This window comes from Xyrauchen texanus, chromosome 10, assembly GCF_025860055.1.
Source record: "Xyrauchen texanus isolate HMW12.3.18 chromosome 10, RBS_HiC_50CHRs, whole genome shotgun sequence".
In the NCBI taxonomy this organism is placed as follows: Eukaryota; Metazoa; Chordata; class Actinopteri; order Cypriniformes; family Catostomidae; genus Xyrauchen; species Xyrauchen texanus.
This window is the reverse complement of record NC_068285.1, coordinates 44,688,516-44,708,573: the sequence shown is the minus strand read 5'-3', so window position 1 is coordinate 44,708,573 and position 20,058 is coordinate 44,688,516. Positions and strand designations below refer to the sequence as shown.

The window sequence follows — 20,058 nt, the reverse complement described above, 5'->3', positions numbered from 1 at the left end:
ACGTTCATCTGTACAAACAATAGTATGCAAGTATAAACACCATGGGATTATGCAGCCATCATACCACTCAGGAAGGAGATGCATTCAGTCTCCTAGAGATGACTGTAGTTTAGTGCAATCAATCCCAGAACAACAGCAAAGGACCTTGTGAAGATGCTGGAGGACAAGTATCTATATCCACAGTAAAATGAGTCCTATATCGACATAACCTGAAAGGCTGCTCAACAAGAAAGAAGCCACTGCTCCAAAACTGCCAAAAAACAGCCAGACCACAGTTTGCAAGTGCACATGGGGACAAAGATCTTACTTTTTGGAGAAATGTCCTCTGGTCTGATGAAGCAAATATGTCACTCTTTGTTCATATTAACCATCGTTATGTTTTAAGGAAAAAGGGTGTGGCTTACAAGCTGAAGAACACCATCCCAACCGTGAAGCATGGGGGTGGCAGTATCATGTTAAGGGGATGTTTTGATGCAGGAGGGACTGGTGCACTTCACAAAATAGTTGGAATCATGAGGAAGGAAAATGATGTGGATATAATGAAGCAACATCTCAAGACATCAACCAGGAAGTTAAAGCTCGGTTGCAAATGGGTCTTCCAAATGGACAATGACCCCAAGCATACCTCCAAAGTTGTGGCAAAATGGCTTAAAGGCAACAAAGTCATGGTATTGGTGTAGCAATCACAAAGCCCTAACCTCAATCCTAAAGATAATTTGTGGGCAGAACTGAAAAAGCATGTGCGAGCAAGGAGGCCTACAAACCTGACTCAGTTACAGCAGTTCTGTCTTTTTCTTTTCTCCCCAATTTGGAATGCCCAATTCCCAATGCATTCTAAGTCCTCATGGTGTCTTAGTGACTTGCCTCAATCCGGATAGCGGAGGACGAATCTCAGTTGCCTCCGCTTCTGAGATGTCAATCTGTGCATCTTATCATGTGGCTTGTTGAGCATGTTACTGTGGAGACTTAGCACGTGTGGAGGCTTCATGCCATCCACCGCGGCATCCACGCACAACTCACCATGCGCTCCGCTGAGAGCAAACCACATTATAGCGACCATGAGGAGGTTACCCCATGTGATACTACCCTCCCTAGCAACCAGGCCAATTTGGTTGCTTAGGAGACCTGACTGGAGTCACTCAGCACGCCCTGTATTTGATCTTGAGAACTCCAGGTGTGGTAGTCAGCATCTTTACTTGCTGAGCTACCCAGGCCCCACCATTTCACATTTTTTAAATAAAGTAGTAATCCTAATTGACCTAAGACAGGGAATTTTTCTACGATTAAATGTTAGGAATTGTAAAAAAACAATGTTAAAGTTTAAATGTATTTGGCTAAGCTGTATGTAAATGTCTGACTTCAACTGTATATACGTATATATATCTTTGCATATTGCACAGTGTTGCAATGTCAGGGATGTCTACCATTTGCGAGGTTTGACATCCTCAGTAGCAATTTAAACTTGAAAAATCTCACTAGAATGCAAATGGTTCACATACATTTTTAATATCGATCCTTTAATATTGAGGAAAGCCCAGTTGATGCAAATGCACCAGAGATTTATGGCAGACAAAGATGCAGAGCAGGTCATTGGTTTGAGCTGAGTGGTTCCTTCCATGACACTCGCGTGAAAACCAAGCAAATGTAGCGCTTTTAAAAACACACACATTTTAAAAGCAGCTTTACAGAAAATCATGCTTTATCATAAAATGAAACTGTAATATCTATAAAGTCTTCCCCATCATTGTGTAGTTTGATTAAAATATGATTTGTGTATAAAAATAAATAATTAAGTAATAATTATATAATAATTATATTTATAACCCCAGTGAGCAAGCCGAATGTGACTGTGGCAAGTTTATATACACTTTGTTAGTATTTTGTAGCATTGCCTTTAAATTGTTTAACTTGGGTCAAACTTTTAGGGTAGCCTTCCACAAGCTTCTCATTATAAGTTGCTGGTATTTTGGCCAGACAGAACTGGTGTAACTGATTCAGGTTTGTAGGCCTCCTTGCACGCACCTGCTTTTTCAGTTCTGGCCACAAATTATCTATCGGATTTAGGTCAGGGCTTTGTGATGGCAACTCCAATACCTTGACTTTTTTGTCCTTAAGCCATTTTGCCACAACTTTGGAGGTATACTTGGAGTCATTATCCATTTGCGGCCAAGCTTTAACTTCCTGTCTTGATATGTTGCCTCAATATTTCCACATAAATTTCCATCCTCATGATGCCATCTATTTTTTGAAGTGCACCAGTCCCTCCTGCAGCAAAGCACCCCTACAATATGATGCTGCCACCCCCATGCTTCACAGTTGGGATGGTGTTCTTCGGCTTGAAAGCCTCACCCTTTTTCCTCCAAATATAACAATGGTCATTATAACCAAACGGTAAAATTTTTGTTTCATCAGACCAGAGGACATTAGATAGAAAAGTTGGATCTTTGTCCCCATATGCACTTGCAAAATGTAGTCTGGCTTTTTATGGCAGTTTTGGAGCTGTGGGTTCTTCCTTGCTTTGCAGCCTTTCAGGTTATGTCGATATAGGACTCGTTTTACTGTGGATATAGATACTTGTCTACCTGTTTCCTCAAGCATCTTCACAAGGTCCTTTGCTGTTGTTCTGGGATTGATTTGCACGTTTTGCACCAAACTACATTAATTTCTATGAGACAGAATGTGTCTCCCTCCTGAGCGGTATGATGGCTGCATAGTCCCATGGTGTTTATACTTGTGTATTATAGTTTGTACAGATGAACGTGGTACATTCAGGTGTTTGGGAATTGCTCCCAAGGATGAACCAGACATGTGGAGGTCCACAATTTTTTTTTCTGAGGTCTTGTCTGATTTCTTTTGATTTTCCCATAATGTCAAGGAGGCACTAAGTTTGAAGGTAGCCCTTTAAATATATCAACAGGTACGTATATACATATTACTTGCAAAAACAGTTGCTTGGTTAAGACTGATTTGGGCAGTCGATTTGGTTATATAAATATGAATATGGTACTATTTTCATTTTAAGGCTACTCTGAATCAAAATATTCTGACACATATTAGGATAAGTTAATTGATCATTTTCTTTTCTTTGAAAAGTGGCTAAATTCAGTCTAGAAAAGTAATTGTATTGATCAGTTATGTCTAGATCACTAGTTGTATTGATCAAGGCCTTTTGCCGCAATCGGTCAGTGACAGCTTGTTAAGCAGGCTCTGTTCTCTTGTGAAATTTAATTTAGAGAGACAATATTATAAGTCCCTCAGCGCAAGCTTGTGTCTGTGTTGATGCGAGTCATTGGTGAGATTGGGGAGTCTTTTAGGGATGACACAGTATTTTGTTGGTGTTAAACTCAGGTCACCCTGGTGGTTTGGTTAAGGTGGCCTCAGCGAAGCTCTCTGCTCAGGTAATGCTGGGGACATCTGGCTCAGCAAGCCATGTCAACCCAGGCCCTATCCCCAATGCTATGAGGGCCACCATCCGAAAGCTGAACATGACCAGCCTTGAACCCCGGGACCTGAAGTGATCGATCCCGGAGGGAATAAATTGGTGCAAAAGCTCGCTTGTAGATGCATAATCACTCAGAGCTTCCAAACTGAACATCTAGCTCCTACATAACGCAAAGATTCATGTACGACGTTACAGAGACTGAGGCAGTGGAGATATGAGGTGTCTTTGAAAACATACTGGTTAGTTCTTGATCGTGTGGTACTTCCAATGGTCTGAGATGGATCAGTCATGGATGGGCATTTGGAGTTGAGGGTTTAGAGGAGGAATTCATCAGTTTGACCCCCAAGAAGACAGACACCCAAAATTATGGTAACTGCTGCTGAGATTCTTGGATCGTTTACCTCTTGAAAAGGCCTTTTAGTTTGAATCGTGGAATGTGAGTCAGGTAAGTTACGGAATGATTGTCCCATTTTACTCTCAGATAACCTTCAAATCTTTTAGCGTGATGTATGGGACTTCATTGTACCTGTGCCCAATTGTACTTTTCCATTTGTTAGGTTTGGATGTCATGGCAGTGTCCGGAACTCATCAATATGAATTAGTCAATTAATGAACATTTAATTACCAGGAAATGAAAATCCTCTACAATGGGATAATGATCGTATGCAATTAGGTGGATAAATGCCCAAAGTGGCAAAGCGCTTTCAAAGGACTCTAATCCCGAACACTAGATCTTTAGTGGAATTTAACTATAGGGACCTAGAGCACTAGCTACTCAAGCCTGCCCAATTAGTCTGAATAAATGAACTGGTTAACCAATTCATTAAATCATTGATGCATTTCAAGACTTGAAGCTGAAAAGTCCAATTATATGCATTTTATTTGATATCATGTATCCGATATTGAAAATGTGTCTCCTAAGTTTGGCTATTTCTAGACCCCCTTATTTGACTCCCATTAATTTTTTGAGTTCTTAATTTTACTGTTGTTTTATAGCACCCAGTAGAGCCAGATTGTTCAGATGTTGAGTGTCTGGATGTTGTTTTGTCAGTTTAAGTTTTTATGAAATCTCCTCTAAAGATTAAGCTTACTTTGAGGCTGTCACCTCATGAAAAAGTTAAACTGGTATCAGGCTGTTTTTGGAGGAGCTTTGCCTCAAGAGCCCTGGCTAAAAACAGCTGTTTCCTGCTCATCGCGTAAGCTGTCTTATCTCACAGCGTCACAACCCAGTTTCAGACGTTTCTTGCTTTATTTGATCTTATATGTTGTTTTGTTCTAACACTAGCGTCAGTTAGTGATTGAAGCCAGGTTGAGTTATAAAAGGCACTTATTTACCTTATTTGTTATATTCCTAAAAGGCATCATCAATATCTGTTTATTTAAGAATGTTGTTTTAATAATATGCAATCAAAATGCAAAAGGTGATTAAAAGTTGACATGATGCATGGCATTTCGGGGTTCCCACAGTCATATATTGGTGTCTAGAAACCACAAATGACTGGAAAAGTAATAGAATTTCTCTGGTCAAAAAGAGTGAGAACCCTGTATTTAAACAGCATTTTGCTTTTGATAACTATATAATGTTGTTAGTTATTTTGCATGCAGCTTTTCTAAGCTGATATAAATGGAGAGACTACATAGAATATTTGCACTTAAAATGTCCTGTCAAGTCATTTCATTTTTATTTGTATAGTGCTTTTCACAATACACATGGTTTTAAAACAGCTTTACAATAAATTATGCTATAATGTAGTTGAGTAGTTTAAATGAAAAACTTAATTGAAAATCATTCCTTATTTTATTGGTTATTTACAATTATTTGTCTGTAGACCCCCAGAGAGCAAGCCAAAGGTTTGTCACTCCGCAAGACCAATTCAAATGAACTTGTGAAGGCCAAAAGATGTTTAAAAACTCAAGAGAAATGGTGACCAGCACCTGTAATATACGCTTGACATTGTTTTTTAAAAAAAAGCCAAGTTAATACTAATTATGTATATATATGGATGGATTTTATAGATGCTTAAAATGCTTGTGCATTCAAAATTTAAAAGACATGCCAGTCACCAAAACTACACTACTGTTTACCTCATCTGATGCTAGTTGTCTTGGACTCAACATAGCGCAAAGTCAGTTCTCAAATGTTGCATCTCTCATCAAAATAATTTATTTATTGTGTGACAACTAATTATTATATGACAAGCCCATTTATTTTGCACCCACTATACTCTTTGGACTTTGAAAAACCATGAAGATGGACTATGAAGTTGTGCCACGCCTGAAGCCCCTACATGTGTCACCAGTCACTGCGCTTCACCATCAGGATTAGACCGAATAGCACAATCATTATGACTGATCACAGCTTAACATCACATGAAGCGCCTCATATTTGAAATCAATACTCTTGGTTTTTTGCGATTATGATTTTAATCTAATCGTTTTAGCTTAGATTTGACCTAATGATGCTGAAAATGTCATAGCATCATGGCATATTACAAATAAAGTGTATTAATATGTAGATCTGACGTTTGGTTGCATTTAAATGTGTTGAGGAGCATCATACACATCATGTCAGTCTTGCGTCTGCGGATGTGTCGTCCCAGTCTGTTTAACCTCTTGGATTTGTCCGGTGTCAGATTAGAGAGCATGCTCAGAGATCTTCCACCCAATTTGGCAGGACGAGTAACAGGAGGAGCGGGTGTCTTCTCCATATATAAGACCCGGTGTCCTCAGGACACTTTTCACGCAGTTCGCTTCATGACACGCGTCTTCTAATTAAATGTCGCTCTGATAACTGTGCTTAACTTCAGCTAGAGCTGATTTTTACATGCTTGATTTGCGTGCTTGTGCCTTCGAAGCTTTTTGTAATGAATTACTGCGTGCCAGACATGTACGACATGGCCCACAGTGTGAACGGGGGGTACACGGTCCCGCCCGGAGGCGAGTACTGCATGTACGGTGGCGAGGGACCCGGTTTTGCTCAGTGTGAGCCGCAACCGTTACACCACCACCCTCCCAGTATGGAGCAGGCCTGGCCGTCTAGTCAGCAGTACGGGTCCCCGTTCTCTGGAGGTAGCCCCATGTTCAAGAGTGAGTTATGCAGTATGGAGGTCCCTCTCAGTCACTACCACCAACCCGAATACTACTGTGATGGCCGGCCGGACTTCTCTGAGATGCAGTGGATGCAGGGTCTGCACAAGAAAGGTATCGAGAGCTCTGTAAGAGAGTGTAGGGGTGCTGTTGATTATCAAATTGTCAGTGGGGTGCAATAAATTTGGACTGGGGTGAAGACTTCAACTATTAGTGATGTACTGTGTCCAGTGGTTGTTCAAACAGTTTTGCCGTTTGTGGCTTGAAGGTAATTTTGGAACAGTTTTCTTTAGCTGTTAATGAGTGTGCTGTTGGGGTGTTTTTTTATGTGTACTTTAATGTGTGTTTAAATTCAGATGTGGTGTGTTGCGATCTGATTAAGAAAGGGCCTTGATGACTTCAGCTTTGATTTGATAATTGGGATTCCATGAAGTTTGTCAGAACGTTTTGTCTGCGTGCTTTAAACTGCAAGTCATTTATTACATTAAGAGCCATTGCGGCTTTAACATCCTTTTTAATTTCATTTTTGCATCAATTTCCCCCAGATGTGATGGTTTTGTTCTCTTAAACACATGTGATGGAAATGTGGCTTTATTTGCAAAGTATTTTTATAATATTATCTGCAACAAATGCTGCAAGAGCTTTTCTCAGAACTAACAGCCATTTTCTGCCATGACCTTTAATCAGCTGTGTTCTGGTGATTTGTAGTGGATGTTTGAAGTCGGTTTCCCTCAAGTGTTCACAGGTGGAGTTCAGCACAGTAATCTTGCAAACGTATTTTTATATGTTAAATATTTTGCTTGAAAGGTGTGCTTGTACTATCATTTTAGTTTATCTAATGCAATGATATTCAGACATTTTTCTATATGACTTTAGTGTCCAAATGGTGTGGTGGTGGCGTAGTGGCTAAAGCACATAACTGGTAATCAGAAGGTTGCTGGTTTGATCCCCACAGCCACCACCATTGTGTCCTTGAGTAAGGCACTTAACTCCAGGTTGCTCCGGGGGGATTGTCCTTGTTATAAGTGCACTGTAAGTTGCTTTGGATAAAAGCGTCTGCCAAATACATAAATGTAAATGCAAATACATCTTGGGGCCCCTGTAGCTGGATGTTATCTATCAATCATATCCTTTATTTGCACCAGATTCAGTGGTTAACCAAGGTTTGTAAGCATATGAAAAGCTTGGATGATGGGGGTGATTTTCACCAAACCTGTCAAGAAAATGTCTTGGCCCTATTTTACTTGGATTTACTTTTAAATACTTTTATTTAAATTTTAAATTTTTGGATTTTATTTAGTCCCAACATAATTCCCATAGTTCCATTTATGTTGTTCCATAGTTTTGATGACTTTACTATTATTCTAAAATGTGAAGAAAAAAATTATAACAAAGAATGAGTGTTTCAAAACATTTGAACGGTAGTGTATATAAACTCACACCAACATAAACACTCACCAGCCACTGTATTAGGAACGCCTGTACATCTACTTATTCATGCGATTATCTAATCAGCCAATCGTGTGGCATGACCGTGGCATGATTGTTGTTGCCAAACGGGCTGGTTTGAGTATTACTGTAACTGGCCATTCTGAGAATGGCCAGAACAGGAAATGTTTTTTCAATCGTCTACTGTCCAGTTTTGGTGAGCCTGTGCCCTCTGCAGCCTCAGTTTCCTGTTCTAAGCTGACAGCATTGGTACCTGGGAGGTATATATATATATACACACACTACACATATCTATGTATTAAATTAATGGGTTGGCAACGGTCCAATCAAGTTCTACAGTTGGTGGCACCAGCACCTCGTTTGGTTGCACCGGTGGGGGGTGGGGGTGGGGGGGGGGAGGTCTGTGGCCTATAAAATAAGTTTAAAGACATAAACTAATAATAAAAGTGATATTATGATTATTTTACCAAAATAAGTCCAATTATCAATCATATTGAATATTTCAGCCCACTGAGATGCTCATTCGACAGTAAGGCATTGATTTTGTGTTGGGGTACACATGTACATGTACTGGTATTAACAACAAGAAGGTTATCTAGAACACAAATAAATTGGGACCGCTTTCATCTGGTTTTTGTTGATTCTTAGCAAAACCAATGATATTTTTCTACAACCAAAGAGCATTTAAAGAGAACAGATTTTTACACAGAAGGAAAACTAACTGTCCATAATTCACACAGGTCCAGGCTTTAAAGCTCTTGGTTATATTTGACATTAGCCCTTATGAATATGTACCATAGTTTTTTTATAGTTTTAACAGTGGTTAACAAGACCATGTAACCTCAGGTAAAACAAAACACATCTTCACCACCATGATTTTTATAAAACAAACTATGGCATTTTTGTAATGAAAAACAGTTCTCTAAACACTTTCAAAAAGATTAATTCACAATATGAATCGTCGGTGACGGCGGTTCACCTTTATTCCTCGCGCGCCCCATCAGGCCGATTGGGGACCGGGCGTGCGGCATTCTAGCCCGGCCCCGCCCCCCTCTGCTCCACACACATGTTCCTCCACAACCACTCTCTCAGCTGGCACAAATCGTAATCTTTATGTATGAACAATATTGGACTGGTATACAATAATTACACATATTATTTTAAATATAAAGTCTGTACCTGTTTAAACACATAATATATGCTCACGAAGATGAACATTAAATCAAACATATCTACACATAAAACACGGTAGCTTGAGAAGAGATCATACAATACACTTTCATACATGACAAAACACAATGCATGTTGATGTTAACCCCCAAAAAATAAGATCAAATTAATTAAAATATTTTTTCCGGGGAACAATGTGTAATGACAAAGGGACAATGAATAAATTATATTCATATATTTTGATCATTGGAAAGCCATGGTACACTGTTTCAGGGGATAAACAAGTGTGGAAAAATCACATTGAAATCAACTGGCAGTCTCCACAGTCTGCGCATGCAGTGATGGGTCTAAATTAGATCTAAATCTATAATAAAATTGCATAACACATAATACAGTATAATGTTTTATTGGCCTTATTTGATAATCATAACTGTGATAGCAATAGAAGGATTATCTTATTCAACAGATTTCTTTAGACATATGTGTAAATTGACCCGGCGGTTTAAAACTTGTGTTATTGTATGTGGTATTGATTTGTGAGGACACAGACAGAGGAACAGAAGGCTGAAGCTCATGGGGTGCACGTCCTGTCTCTTACCTCCTCAACATATTGATTCCTGAGCTGCTACAAGCTGCCTGAATGTATGAGTGCTTTACAAACACTCGATTTCTTTGGTTTGCTTTTTATCCAGTACATTGTGTTTTTGATTTGAATTATGTTCATATAATGTCACCTGGACAAAATATATATGTTGTATTTTCTCTCATGCTTTTTAGATTCTCATTTTCTTGCACTTAACTCACCACAAACACACATCTCATCGGAAGATATTCCTTTTTTTATTATAAAAAAGTTAATATTTTTAATTGATACTTTTTCAAAAATCTTTATTAGATATTTAAAAATAATATATTTATATATACAGTATATATAATGTAATATATCACATTAGTTATGTTTGTATGTTTATTGATGATTATATATTTTAGTTTTTTATTTAGTAAGATTAGAACTTTTGATGATGACAATGTGCAGGACACTGAGACCTGACAGGATGTACCACCTCATAAAGAAAAAATCTGTTTAGTCTGTAAATGTATTTATTGCATCTTTGTCACTTGGTGAATGTATTAATCAAGCTGCCATATACATATATATATAAATGCAATGGGTGTATTAACTGTTTTTAGGGTACATACCAAGTTACCTGGACAAGGATGAGCTGTGTGTTGTGTGTGGGGACAAAGCAACTGGTTATCATTATCGTTGCATTACCTGTGAGGGCTGCAAAGTGAGTGTTCATACTGTTTAACTGTCTGTTCATTCTTAGTAAAGCATTAATAACCCATTCTGTGTACAGCGTGTATTTCTACTTTATCATGCACTTATGGTGTTGCTGAGTAATTTAACAGTCAGTCTTGTTTCTGAAGGGTTTTTTCCGGCGCACGATCCAGAAGAACTTAAACCCGACATACGCGTGTAAGTACGAGGGGAAGTGCGTCATCGACAAAGTCACCCGAAACCAGTGCCAGGAATGTCGCTTCAAGAAATGCATCGCTGTCGGCATGGCAACAGACTGTGAGTGTCCTAAAGTTTAACTGACTTGAATGACGTTCTTGAGCTCATGATAACGAGTGATGCTATAACTACAGGCATATTATGGGTGTGATAAATGCATTCAGATGTGTTCTTTTATCCAGGAAAGCTCATACATGGTTTAAGCCAAACCTGATCAACACACACTTACATTTTTGACCATTACCCAGATATTGCTTTATCTACAAATGCCTTTTCAGTATTTTGTCAGCTTGTTAAATGTAAGAATGTCGGTTTACGTTTTGATGTCAGGTGCTGTGTTGGGTGTAATCTGATATTTACTGTAATCTAATTACTTTTTCTGTCAAAAGTAGTATAAAACTTTGTATTTTAAATTCTTGTAATCAGATTACAGTTACTAAATTTCAATTAAGGTAATTACTTTTAAATGATTACTTTACAATTTTTCTGACTGAAGTGTGTACGACAGAACAAGGAGGAAATATTGACATTATTTTGAATTAGTTGAGTGTCAAAACAGACGTCTCTGTGAAAGTGTTATAAAAAGTGTCTTGGAAGCTGGGATGGATTGGCCATTGGGAGCACCAGGACATTTCCCGGTGGGCGTGTTGAGTAGTGGGCTGATGCGAGCGTTTTTTCCCCTAACCGTACAACTACAAAATTGCCCCACTTTTATTTATTAAGCACTGCATTACCGAATAATCCAAAAGTGTAATGAAATGGTGCTATACAAAATTAAACCATGCAGAGCATCAACTGGACCGCAGCGTGAGAACCGAGCGTGACCGGCCCACCAGCGCAGCGCTGACGAACCTGCTCTGGACTCACGCCATGAAACATTTTTATTCAGTATTAAGATCCCGATGAAAGATAATTGTTAGTTAGGAAGTCCTACTGTCAGAATGTAGCCCTTCATAAATGAAGTATAATGAACTTTTAACAGATTATATTTTTGATAATATCAGTAAATTCACATCTGCCTCCAATCTCAAGACCCAACTTTATTGTCAAATGTGCACTTCTATGTGATAAAAATATGCAATATTAATAATGTTAACTGCTTTTGTGATTCAATAATAATATATATTATTGGTCGTCCCACACACCCAGGTCGGACAACAAAACAATCGTGGGAAAACACACGGGCCAGTTAGGATGAATATTTTAGGGCAGCGGTCTCCAGTTAGCGGAGAAATCATGACAATGGTTGCCCCATCTCACCGCTTCTACACTTTAGGTTATCAGTGTGACAAAACAATGGAGCTGTGCAGACTTTAACATTACCTACATTTTCTCTCGGGGGTCTTTCTTATGTATAGAACATCCCCCACAGTCCACTACTTTGTTTGTCTTTGGGCCACATTGTCCTCATTCTTGCCCAGTTTTTAAGAGACTTTTTGACTGTTGATTTATGATTCATAATTTTTTTTCATACATTTTACAAAGTACGATTTCTGCCAGCTTGGAATTTATAATAACTATTCCCAAAAAATTTACATTTCTTACACATTGTCATAAGTCAGAATGGCTACGGAATAATACGTCATTATTGTCCGGACCATTGGTGGGATGGAAATGTCGAGACCGGACCTCTTGGAAATGTAATTGAATACCCCAGTTTTCAGGCCAATTTGTTGTCCCAGTCCAGCCCTGCTAAGAAGTAAAGTTACTAGTAATGTGATTACTTTTTCAATTAAGTAATCACTAATCTTATTACAGTTTTAGTGCAGTAATTACTCATTCTTTTTTGAGTAACATACTCAACACTGATCAGGAGCAAAGAAAAACTTTCTTGCCTTGTCAGTTTATTGATGTGCATGTGTTTTATAGTTATCAGAGTTTGGTTGCACATGTAAATGCACTCAATACGGAGTAGCAATGATCAATTCTTTTTAAATGTGAACAGTGTCGGTTTGAAATATGTATTTATGATCATTATTTTGTGGAAAAAAATTAAAGTGTTCATAGTTCCAGAATCACCATAATCAGACAAAAAGAACCCAGAATCTTTCGTGAGTTTGTTATTAAATCAAAGCGAATAGTTCTGATATTGATGATGATGATGATGATGATAAACAGCCCCAGAAATATCTTGTCATTAAGTTTAGCTTTTGCAATGTCTACACTGCACAACAAACAAACATTTTCTTACTCAGTATTTTTTCTTGTTTTCCAGTAAAATATCTAAACATCTTAAAAACAAGATACATTTAGTTGAGATGCAAAATGACATAAGATGGGTACAACAGGCTCCATTGATTTTATTTTCTCCCATAACACTAAATAGCAACAAAAAGTACCACAGCACTTTCCTAAACACCTATTTGTCTCTAAACACTGAAAAATAATCGTGATCGATGAGATCTTTGTGTGTAACTGTATTTGGGGTAAAAAAAAAAATGTAAAAAGCCCCTGTTGTAGTGACTAAAGGCCCCTATTAAACACATTATTTTTTTGAAGTGGGGTGATATAATTGTTATGAAAATGTTTTAAAGTGGGCTCACATTGACTGATTTATTTTTTTTATAGAATACTTGAGATGTAATAAAAAGTCAAATATGATTGAAATGAAATGACGCACCCTTTTCTGAAGTTATTTTGAAAAATATAGTCACTCAAAAAAGCATCTTGCTGTCTCAAAAGTATTTGCATAAGTTGGCAATTTTTCCCTATATCTATTGCACTGGTATCTACACTATATCAATATAACCCCACTGGGGGCCTTTTACCCCAAGTGTGGCCCCCTCAACATATTTTTCTTTTTCAGACTTAAGGTGTACCTTAGCCCCATTGTACCCTATTAAGTCTTGTTTTCTGAAAAATCTAATCTGAGGTTAATGCTTAAAAAAGAAAAGAAAAAAACACAGAAACACTACAATAAAGTTGAATATGTTAACATTAATTAACTATATTAGTTAACATGAATTAACAATGAACAATGCTTTTACAGCACTTATTAATCTTAGTTCATGTGATTTCAGCATTTACTAAAACATTTTCAAATGAAATGTTGTGTACATTAACTTTAATGCATTATGAACTAACATGAACAATAATATCTGTAACTCTTGGCTCGGCGGCAGCCATGATGTGAAACTCTGGCTCGGCGGCGGCCATGTTGTGAAACTCTGGCTCGGCCATGTCGAGGAGCTCTTGCCCCACAGTGGATGTGAAACCAATGATCTGCAGGGTGAGGTCGATATATTCGGCCAGATTGATTGGACTGCGACCGCCAGGCATCAAGGAGGAGATGGGCTCATTATGTCCAACCTGAAAAATGTCCTTGAGGAGATGAGCTCATTAAAAGCCACCTGACAGTCTAGGGCACAGAAGTCCTCAATGTAATCCTGCAGGTGATAACTCCCCTGACAGAGGCTCAGAAGCCGAACTGCTGGGTCCATTGTGTGGTTGAGTATTCTGTAACGATGCTGGCAAGGACAATGATGAAGATGATGATGAAGATGTGAAGATGAACCCAACTGCAGTTTTATTATAAAACGTGATATCCAAAACCCTGACTACAAACATGAATCAAACCAAAACAAAACCAAGAATGGCTTGACTATGGCTTGACTATGGCTTGACCAAAACAGTGTTACATTAACAATACTCCTCAATAGACAATGGCAACATGAGGGCTTAAATACTTGACATGGGGGAACATAAACCAATGAACAAACAGAACTTAAAGATAATTAAACAATAAACCAATGAAAACAAGACACATGAACAGGGAGGGAAAACAGGATATCACATGACTAGGGAAACACATGACATGACAAAGACTTTAAAACAAAACATCAACAAACACACATCTAGACATGAAAATATCTTTATAAATGAACATTAGCAAAGATTATTAAATGTTGTTTAAACATAGTATTTATAATTAGTTAATGATACCTGATGCATTAACCAATGTTGACAGATAAAAAAAAACCTTATTGTAAAGTGTTACCAAAAAAAAACAAGGTAAGAAAAATGGGAAAACAAGTTTATTTTCTTACCCCATTGGAGTTTGTATTTTTTTTTAACTTGTTTTAACCTTTATTCCCACTAAATTCAGTTATATTTCTCTGAAACCAAGAGAAGAAGAAAAAATTGTAATGAAAAGATATTGTGCAGTGTATGCTTCTGTCTAGCTCAGTTCTTGTCTTCCGTCTGTATGTGTGAAATGCTGCTGTTCCTGCAGTGGTGTTGGATGACAGCAAGCGGCTGGCCAAGCGGAAGCTGATCGAGGAGAACCGCGAGCGACGAAAGCGCGAGGAGCTGCAGAAGACGGTCTGGGATCGGCCGGAGCCCACGCAGGAGGAGTGGGAGATGATCCGCGTCGTCACAGAGGCGCACATGGCCACGAACGCCCAGGGCAACCACTGGAAACAGAAGCGCAAATTCCTGGTGAGGGAATCTCTTCCCTGATGACACTGTCGCAGCGATGGTCCTTGTGTTTTAGGATGTGTCTTTATTTTTGGAGGGATTCTGTTCTTTTGTTTCTCTTTGACCCTTTCACAATCCCAGATCCCCTTTCCCCTGTTTCCACACAATTCCCAAGCCCTGCCCACCGTTGTTCCCAATGTTAATATGTCCATGTTTTTGTATCTCCTTGTAGAGTGGGGAGTGTTAGATGGACGCTGGAGAATCTCTACCACAAAGGCAGCAGCATTAACTTTAACGGAACACCTTTGTCCTTCTTTCCTCAAGCTCTTTTTCCTAAACCCAAACACTCTAAAATAAACTGTTTCATGTGTTTGTTTCTTCTCTCTCTTCTGATCTTCTCTGTCTTTCTCTAACCAAGTTTCTAACTGTTGCAAAATTGTTCTTACTCTTGAATCTATCTGTCCTCTACAGATTCAAGTCCGTTTGAGGACTCTTTAACACTGCTGTGGGTTTCCATGTGACGTTTTGTATAAGTTTCTAAAACGTTTAGCCTTTATATTCATCACAATCGTATGTTGACTGGGTGATATATTGAATATTCAGAATACAATATCCGTACACATTTTCAAAGCGACTTGCATTGTATCACTTCATGCATTCCCTGGGAATCGATATCATGGACTTGGCATTGCTTTTTGTGCTACAGGAACGATATTGTTGCAAGGATTTTCTGGAGATATAAACTTGTACAACTTTGTGATTTCTGAGATGATTTTACTGAGGATAAACTTTAGATTGTTAAATTCTTAAATACAGTACAGTGCAAAAGTTTTAGGCACTTTTAGGATTTCTTTAAATAATGACATAAATAGTTTTATTTATCAATTAAAATCATACAAAGTCCAGTAAACATAAAAAAGCTAAATCAATATTTGGTGTTACCACCTTTGCCTTTAAAACAGCACCGATTCTCCAAGGTACACTTGGACACAGTTTTTCTTGGTTGTTGGCCGATCGGATGTTTCAAGCTTCTTGGAGAATTCTCCACAGTTCTTCTATCCGTTTAGGCTGTCTAAATAGCTTCTGTCTCTTTATGTAATCTCAGACTGACACAATGTTCATTGTGGGGGCCATGGCATCTGTTGCAGGGTTCCCTGTTTTCTATTTGTAACGTAGTTCAAGGAGGTGAGAACCGGCTTGTCAATATAAATAATATTTTAATGAATAACTTAAACAAAAGACACAAACATACACATGACGGACATATCCGTAAACAAGCTCTCTCTCCCGCACCACCGCCCGCAATCTGCCTTTATCACTCTCGGATGCTTGATTAGCCTGATAAGGGACCGGGTGTGTATGATCACGTCCCGTCCCCGCCCTGCCACATTCCTCCCTCGTTCTCTCGGGCAGGGGAGCCCCCGGTATGACGTACACCCCCCTTTCCCTGGGGAGGGGCGTGACTTTTGCCCCGTCTACCGGCAGGTCATCCCCGTCTACCTGGACGAGGGAGGGGACAAGGGGAGGCAAACAGAAATAATTAAATAGGGGGGATACTTCCTGTAACAGTGTAGTATCCCCTAAAAAACACTGTAAAATTTAAACGAGAGGGAAAAGGCCAATGCGGAGCGGCAGTGAGAGAGAGAGTGGAGGGAGAGATGAAAAAAATCGTACTCACCAGTTCTCTGATACACCGTCGCATGGTCCTCAATCACTCCTCCACCCTCTCAGATGGACAACAGCCGCTCCTCCCCGGGCGGACCGGAGTCAGACCCACGACGCCCGGTGGAAAGAACGCCCCTCCATGTTCACGGCAACTCCTGGGGTCACTCCTCTGCCCCTGGCAGCGGCCCTACCGCTCCAGGCGGTCAGGGAGTCACTTCCCTCCTTCCCTCGTGGACGGCGGTTTTCTGTTGACCCCTCCGCGTTTCTGGGGGATGGCAGGGCACTCCTCCGCCCCTGGCAGCGGCTCCATCGTCTAGGCGGTCGGGGAGCCTAGTCCCCACTCGCCTCGGGGATGGCGGCAGTTCACCGCATCAGGGCGGTCGGGCTACTCCCTCCCTTGGCGGAAGGCAGCGGCGGTCCTCCGGGTGGACAGCAGTGTCGAGGACTCTGCGACGGGCATCCTTCCCAGTTCAATGGAAAGGAGGAGGCGAGAACCGGTTTGTCAATATAAATAATATTTTAATGAATAACTTAAACAAAAGACACAAACACACACATGACGGACATGTCTGTAAACGAGCTCTCTCTCCCGCACCACCGCCCGCAATCAGCCTTTATCCCTCTCGGAGGCTTGATTAGACCAGGTGTGTATAATCATGACCCGCCCTCCGCCCTGCCACATTATTCTAATCCTTTCTATTTGCAAAAGAAATGTTTGGGAGTCTAACATTTACATTTCCTATTGACAAACTAAAGCTGAAGATAAATAACCATCTTAAGACAAATGATTTTGTGAAACATCTTAAGTGCCTAAAACTTTTGCACAGTACTGTATAATTATTCTTTCTGCTTAATTAGTTTAAATAAGTGCCTTGATTATTCTTAACTGAAATGTTTTTATCTAGAAATAAACATTTTAAATTCCACTTAGCGGAGTGAACATACAGAATGAATTTCTGTGTAAATTGTTTATAAATCTATTATTACAGAAAACATTTTATTTTCTGAAATAATTTTGCGTTCCCTCACAAAAGAATTTAGCACTTCCTCAAAATAGTTTGCATTCCCTCGCAAAAAGTTTTGCGTTCCCTCTCAATAGTTTGCGTTAAAAATAATAAAAAAATGTATTACCATTTTGATTGTCCTGTAAAATAACTATGGTTTTGCAGCAAATACTATGGTAAAAAATGGTAACTGTAGTAAACCAGCAATTTTTTGGTTATGATTTTACTTCAAGTAGCATAGTACAATAAGTATTACTGTAGTAAAACTATGGTTAATTTACGCAAGGAATGGACAAAGTTATTGTGAGGGAACGTTTCAGAAAATAAATTCTCTCCCTGTCCTTTAAGGGGCTCGGTAAAGTGTTCAGTTGATTTGAAATCCAATGAAGTCACAGTTAAGTCATTTCAGAGCAAATGCTGAAAGATCGAGATGTACCGTATATCGAACATTGTGAAAAGGCTGAAAAATATAGAGATCAAAATGTTTTTGGAGCATTTCCACCAGCACAAGTTTTCGCGTGGAACGCAAATTATTTATGACAAGATTACAGCTGATTTGCAACTTTGAATTTGAAGTGAGTCGTTCCCATAATATTATGATACAAGATGCTTTTAAGCCTTGAATTCCATGGAAACTCAACGGTAACTCTATATCTCACTTTGGATCTGTCTGCACTCTCACCTGTCCAGTTTCAACTTGTTCTTTTTAGTTGACTTGACTCGGGTTCTTCATTGAAACTTCACGATCGCTGTTGATTGCCCAACAGGTCGAGGAAGCAATGCTACTTAATGAAATAACATGTAATTTATTCTGTACTTCTGACCAGAGTGCAGTGGGGGTGAAGGAAGCCAAGGTAAGAACCAGCAGAGCAAACACACCTACTTTCATATACTGTATTTATCCAAAAGAACGCTTTCTCAAATTCTCAGCTGCTTCCATTTCTGTCACATTTTTTTTGCGGATAAATGGACGTGCTGAATGCTTGAGGCATCTGTTTGGCGTGTTTGTGTAGCTCTCTGCTCGCTGTGTCAGAATGAAGGTGTACACAGAAGAGGAAAGCTTAACGCCCACTGAGGTCCTGTTTACACCAGCTATGAACATCCGTCTGGGTTCATTCCATCACAAGTGGTCACAACGCCATTTACACCAGCTAGTAACTTGTCCAGTGCAATCGGATTTCGAGGGAAGGGTCTCTGATTTCAGGACTGTATACATCTGGTACTACATCAGTGTCATACTGAATGATGATAAAGCACAAAAAAAGAAAACAATTCTTTGAAATTTGAATCTCACTGCAAATATTACATTACAAATGGAAAGCAAATTATTATTCATATATTTATCTTCAGATCTGCTTCACATGATCTACATTTAATTATTTAGCAGACGCTTTATGCAAAGCATATTATTTACATGTTCGTGTCTTTTGATATTTGGGCTTTTCCACATTTTTCATTCTTTTTTTTATAGCAGTGCATAACTGCAAAGTTTAAAACTGTTGTTTCAGAGCATTGATTGGTTGTTTGACAGGTGAGTAGGCGGTCCTTCACTGTTGTCCAGAATGCCTTCGCAAATGCGATTTGGTCACGTGTGACATCACAAAACATTTTGGACCCGTTCAGACCTGTATTCAGCGCTGACCAATTTTTTTCACATGCAGCTCAAAAAAAAAAAAAGGTTAACACTTTACATTCATGTTCCCGTTGATAAGGTTTTATAAAGGGGTTCATTAATGGCTATTACGTTATTTAAAAATGCATTATAAATCATTGATATGCAGTTATAACAACATGAACAAAAAGGGCAACTTTCATGCAATACTTGGTGTGAGCGTGAATAGTGAGAATTATAACATGTTATAAATGCTTAATAAATCAATTTAATCATACCTATTCCAAATCAAAAACATAAAATTCCCCAATTCATGATTTATGTCTGAAAGTAGTTAAAAAAAGATGTATTCAGATTAAAAACAGGGATTGTGTCCTTTTGTGTCTACTTAGAGTTAATATTAATTTCCTTTGCGAACGGTAATAACATTGTAATAGTAATTACAATAAAGTATCATCCTTGTCACGTTTATGTTAAAAGAATGCTGCTACTCCAAGTGCTGTCCCAATAGTCCTCTACAAAATACTTTTCAGCTCTTTATGCTCATTAACAGCAGATATCATGAAATAAAGCCTGATGACCATCAAACCTACTGAACTTTATGTAAATTAACCAATACTTCATATGTGTCCACTTAACAATAACATACATTTTCAAAGGTTACTTTGAAAATTTACTAATTTACTTCAATATT

At 38.8% G+C, this 20,058-nt stretch overlaps 1 protein-coding gene across 5 annotated transcripts in view; it reads left to right on the top strand.

Annotated features, from left to right (window-relative positions):
- Positions 1 to 20,058, top strand: part of thrb (thyroid hormone receptor beta) — a 158,656-nt gene that overhangs the window by 126,844 nt on the left and 11,754 nt on the right. For 4 of the 5 annotated variants that reach the window (XM_052135350.1, XM_052135351.1, XM_052135352.1 and 1 more), the window contains 4 exons: positions 10,340 to 10,440; positions 10,580 to 10,727; positions 14,899 to 15,104; positions 18,580 to 18,606. In XM_052135350.1, coding sequence (XP_051991310.1) covers positions 10,340 to 10,440; positions 10,580 to 10,727; positions 14,899 to 15,104; positions 18,580 to 18,606 — 482 coding nt within the window. The remainder of the gene's footprint in view (positions 1 to 10,339; positions 10,441 to 10,579; positions 10,728 to 14,898; positions 15,105 to 18,579; positions 18,607 to 20,058) is intronic. The other variant, XM_052135354.1, reaches the window with a different exon arrangement.